This window comes from Trichechus manatus, unplaced genomic scaffold (assembly GCF_000243295.1).
Source record: "Trichechus manatus latirostris isolate Lorelei unplaced genomic scaffold, TriManLat1.0 scaffold00061, whole genome shotgun sequence".
Taxonomy (NCBI): Eukaryota; Metazoa; Chordata; class Mammalia; order Sirenia; family Trichechidae; genus Trichechus; species Trichechus manatus.
This window is the reverse complement of record NW_004443997.1, coordinates 14465408-14470857: the sequence shown is the minus strand read 5'-3', so window position 1 is coordinate 14470857 and position 5450 is coordinate 14465408. Positions and strand designations below refer to the sequence as shown.

At 41.2% G+C, this 5450-nt stretch overlaps 1 protein-coding gene across 2 annotated transcripts in view; it reads left to right on the top strand.

Annotated features, from left to right (window-relative positions):
* RAD9B (RAD9 checkpoint clamp component B) overlaps window positions 1-5450 on the top strand; it is a 19069-nt gene that overhangs the window by 3116 nt on the left and 10503 nt on the right. For both annotated transcript variants that reach the window (XM_023733806.1, XM_023733808.1), the window contains exon 3: window positions 3061-3160. In XM_023733806.1, coding sequence (XP_023589574.1) covers window positions 3061-3160 — 100 coding nt within the window. The remainder of the gene's footprint in view (window positions 1-3060; window positions 3161-5450) is intronic.

The window sequence follows — 5450 nt, the reverse complement described above, 5'->3', positions numbered from 1 at the left end:
CCTTCCTTGAACTTTAGTTCATGTAATAGCACAATCAGGCAAAACGCAAGATTAAAAGCACAACGAGCCTTGGAGTCACACAGACATACATGAGTGTGAATTCTGGTTCTACTTATTAGCTTTGAGATGGGGCATAATCCCCTGAGTCTTCATTTTCTTCTCTGTAAAATGGGGATCATCTTACCTGCCCCTACATTACACGGTTGTTGTGAGGGTGAGTTGAGATCACACATGTAAAGCATGGAGCATGGTGCCTGACACAGAGGGAGTGCTCAATGGTCAGTGACTGCTCTGACTGCTTATCCTCATCCTTTTTCTCCAGCTAGATTTTAAACAGCCAATCTTTAGTTTCTTAAGTATTTCTCAAATGGCTCAATAAATATGTGTGATTGGTTAATTTTTAAAAAATAGTTTTTGTAGGGTAGTTGTATGATTTAGGATGCTTTAGGTTACAAGTAACAGAAAAAAAAACAAAATTCAACTCAAACTGGCTTGAACAATAGAGAAGAGTACTAGCTCATAAAAGTTCAGAGTTAGGTTAGGCTTTAGGTATGGTTTGATCCAGGCTGCAGCTTCATTTTATTTATTTATTTTTACACTCTCAGATCTACTCTCCACCATGTGTCAGTTTTATCTTCCAGGTGAAGGCCAGCTTCACTTAGAGTAATAAGGTGACTTCCAGCAGCAATGGAGGCTACTGGCTTCCTCATTCACATCTAGGGGAAATGAGAGTCTCACTTCCTATTGAACAAAAGTGCTTGACTTTGCTCCGACTGGACCAACCTTAATTAATCCTGGTGGCCAGGAGGAATGCCATTCTCTAACTGCCTTGGCTGATACTGCCTTATTGAAACCAGAGTCTATTGCAGGGGGATAAGATTACACCAACTGGTTTCTGCTTGGCAGGGCCCACCCCTAGAGCTGAAAGTGGAGTTGTTCCCACCCAAACCTCATGGCTGCTACACACTGAGGAAGGGATGGTTCAGGAAGGAAGGGCAAAACAGAGAAATAGATGCTGGCTAGGCAGTTGCTTCAGTAATTGGGTTCAGTAGCTATATATGCTTATTAGCAAATTATGCTTGCAATTTTACGTGAATAATCCGGTTCAATTTTAATTGCGAAAACTCACGCAGGAAGAAATATGTAATAAGCTGCTAGAAAAACAGATTTGGAACTTGGGAAGACGTTACAGATTATTGTTGTTAGGTGCCGTCAAGGCACTTCCAGCTGATAGCAACCCCGTGTACAACAGACGGAACACTGCCCTGTCCTGTACCATTCTCATAATCGTTGTTATGCTTGAGCCCATTGTTGCAGCCACTGTGTCAGTCCGTCTCCCTGAGGGTCTTCCTTTTTTTTGCTGACCCTCTACCAAGCATGATGTCCTTCTTCAGATCTAGTCCTTCCTGATAACATGTCCGCAGTATGTGAGACGAAGTCTCACCATCCTTGCTTCTAAGGAGCATTCTGGCTGTAGTTCTTCCAAGACAGATTTGTTTGTTTTTCTGGAAGTCCATGGTATATTTGATACTCTTTGCCAACACCATAATTCAAAGGTATCAATTCTTCTTTGATCTTGTTTATCCATTGTTCAGCTTTCACATGCATATGAGGTGATTGAAAACACCATGGCTTGGGTCAGGCGCACCTTAGTCCTTAAAGTGACATCTTTGCTTTTTCACACTTCAGAGAGGTCTTTTGCAGCGGGTTTGCCCAAGGTGTCTTTTGATTTCCTGACTGCTGCTTCCATGGGCATTGACTGTGGACCCAAGTAAAATGAAATCCTTAACAACTTCAGTCTTTTCTCCGTTTATCATGATGTTGCTTATCGGTCCAGTTGTGAGGATTTTTGTTTTACAGATAAATAAGTTTGGCTCTCTTCAGAGGTAGAAAGCAATTGCCAAAACACGAGCTACTGAAAAGGAATCTAACCGTAAACAGTAGAACAGTGATTTCATAGATGATTTAGCATCTGCTAATAGAAAAAAAGGATGATTTCATCTTAACAGTACGGAGTCATACGCCTAACCTTGTTGAACTTGCATCAACTGCCTTAAATTTACTCCTTGAGAGTGCACCATATTTGTGCATTACTATTAGAACTGCATGCAAACAAGGCAAGTATATGTAAGTAACCTCTATGTTGTTGCATAACAGAAAGAAATGCTGCCTGGTCCTGTGCCATCCCCATGATCAGCTGGGGATAGAGTGTTGTGATCCAAAGGATTTGATCCATAGGGTTTTCATTGGCTGATTTTCAGAAGTAGATCAACAGGCATTCTTCCTAGTTTGTGTTAGTCTGGAAGACCGTAGCAACAGGCAAGCCTCCACTGACAGATGGGTGGTGGCTGTGTATGAGGTGCATTGGCTGGGAATGGAACCTGGGTCTTCTGCATGAAAGTGACGATTCTACCACGGAACCACCAATGCCTCCTCTCCTTTTCTTCCTCTCAGAGGAAAATAATCCACAGACCAGATATTCGAGTTTAACTGCCCAAATCCCATCCAGAAATACCAGTCCTGGAGGAAGGATAGTGAAGGAGATTCATAGATGTATGTTCTGTAGCGGGCAATCACTATCTTATACACAATCACTGTCTTATGCTGCTTGTATTTAAAAGAAATGTGTGTACTTCATTGCCTGGTTGGTCAGAGGGGGTGACATGTCACCTGGTGTCCACTAGGGAGCAGTAAACACATTTCACTAAGGAATTGTGCTGCTGCAAGCTCTATGCGCCTGCCAAATATGAAACAGTACTTTAATTTTATTATTTTAACCTGGCTGTGGAATTTAAAGGAGCCGTGGTTGTACAGTGGTTAAGCATTGGGTTGCTAACCAAAAGTCAGCAGTTCGAATCCATCAGCCACTCCATGGGAAAAAGATGTGGCAGTCTGCTTCTGTAAAGATTTACATACAGCCTTGGAAACTATAGGATAGCCATGAGTGGGAATCAACTCAATGGCAGTGGGTTTGGTTTGGGTTCAGGTGGAATTTAAAGACTTTTTTAATCAGTTCATTTTGTACTTAAAATTATTAACAGGTTCCTTCTTATTTTTAAGGTATTAAAAGAACTCATAATGTGTGTTTTCAAGAAAGTCAGCCTTTGCAAGTGATTTTTGAAAAGAATAGTTGTACTAATACACTAATGATTCAACCAAGGTAATGAGTTCTCTGTTGTGTTTCTTTTTCTGGATATGATCACAGAGTAAAGAATTAATGCCCTAGAGCTTTTCCATTACTGATATATATATTTTTAAATCTAAAATTTGATTTAGAGAAAGCACCTTACAGGGTCAGGGAGGAAATTTTGAGAAAGAGAATAGTAGATAATAGCTGCCCAATGGTATCAATAATAACTTAGTGGCCAAGAAGTTCCAAAAATATCCCATCAGTGACTTTCTACATCTTTTGCTAGAGAAAAATACGTTATCTAAATAATATGTTGCATTTGCATGGTGCTTTCCATCTGAGTCTTAGAACACATAAATGATTCCAACTCCTAGCGACCCTATAGGACGGAGTAGAACCTCCCCCACAGGATTTCCAAGGAGCAGCTGGTGGATTCGAACTGCCGACTTTTGGTTAACATAGCACAAGGAAATTTTAGCGTTTCTGATGTGAACTGATTTAATCCCTAAGTGTTTCAGTTTTTGTTTTTTCTAGAGAATGAGTGAGGTATATTTGTCAATGAAAGGGCACCCAATTTTTCAGTTAAGCATTAAACATTAATTAGCATTGCTTTGTGAGCCAAAAGATATTTTATCCTTACTGTGTTTCAAATTAAAAAAGCAATACATGTTCTTTGCAATACACCAAAAATGTTTAGAAGAGTAGAAAGGTAAAAAATGAAAGCCTTTCTCCTCTACCTGCCCTCTGTGTCCCACTTGGCAGGGGTAACCTCTGGTGTAAACCCTTCTAGACTTTGTTTTATTTATAGCCAATCTCTCTGAAACTCTCCTTCTCCCTGTGACTATAGAGATCTTTCTCTTTCTCTCTCTCTCTCACACAGACAATACACACACACACATTTGTATCACACACTACACGCATGCATAGTTTTTTTTTTTTTTTTAAAGAAAACATGGCTTGGTGCAGGGGCACGGTAGGTTTCTGCTTTTTTCCCAGACTTTACTTATCCAGGCAAGGCAGTTTTGCCTGACTTCAAGTGTTGCTATATAGTTTCTCTTCTTTTTTATATTTCTTCTGACATTTCTTGAGAATCGGAGAGGAGTAAATGCAGTAAACGTATGACTTCTCTTTCTTGAACTGCACAGCCAAACAGTTTTTCATCATAGATTTATCAACATTGTTCACTTTGGTTTTTCTACCAGGTAAGAACTTGAACGATACTGAAAATAATAGTGAGAGAGTAAGCCTAGGCACGAAGTGTGGAGTATCTGAATGCAGGCATCGAATGTGTCTTTTAATTATGAAGTATTTCAAACCAGAGAGCAGTGCAGAAAGTAATAGATGCGGCACATGCACACATCTATTTAGCAAATACTGACATTTTACCATGAAAAGATCTCTTTGTCTTTATATTTTTCTAGAATATTCAAATTTCAGGATAATAAGGGACTTCTTCCTACTTCCCTCCCTCCACACCCCACACCCTGCCCCCAGCCTAAATGCTACTCATTCAAAAGGGCCAGTTCAAGTGGCAGAATTTGACTGGCCTGTTAGGTCTCCTCCTTCCAGGCTTCAGAAATTCTCTTAGACTTCCCTCCTACTCCTTGTATCCTTTCCAGATTGCCAGTCCTCATTATAAGATAGTTGTGGGTGTGGCCCCAGCAAATCATGAGTTCCTGTAGGGCAGAGACAGGGCTTTTTTCTGCTTGGTTTGCCCAGCCCCTAGCACAGTGCCTGGCATATAGTAGACTCTGGATAAATATTAAATGATTCAATCTCGCCCTCTCCTCTCAAGAAGGAGTTGAGACCCACAGAGATCAAGTGACTTACTTGTGGTCAAAAAGTTCACAGCAGAAATGGGACTAGGACCAAAGCTGCCTCCTTCTTTGTTCTTTGTACTCTTGCCTGCTGTTGTGATCCCTGTTAGTAGTCAGAGCCTCTCTGGGGTCTCAGGATGATGTTCTGAGAACAGAGACCAGTCTGACTTGTAGAATCTCAGGAAGCGGGACTGACCTCATGATGAACTTGGGCTTCCGGAGAGCAGGCAACGCCACGTGCCAAGTGCAGCTCAAAGGAGTAAAGTTGCATGAAGCCTTACATAGTTCCCCCCACCTCCACACTGTATATACGTCTCTCCTGCCTACGCCTGCTCCTATCCCAGAAGCCTGCATCCCATAATGAACAACTCTCAGGAAGGAAGGTGGAATTAAGGATATCTGTGTATTTGCCCTGATTTAAAGATGTTCATCTTGAAGGGTCTCAGCCAAATACCTCTCTCTTTTTAGGAGTTGCTGGTATCTTTCGACACACAACACTTCCC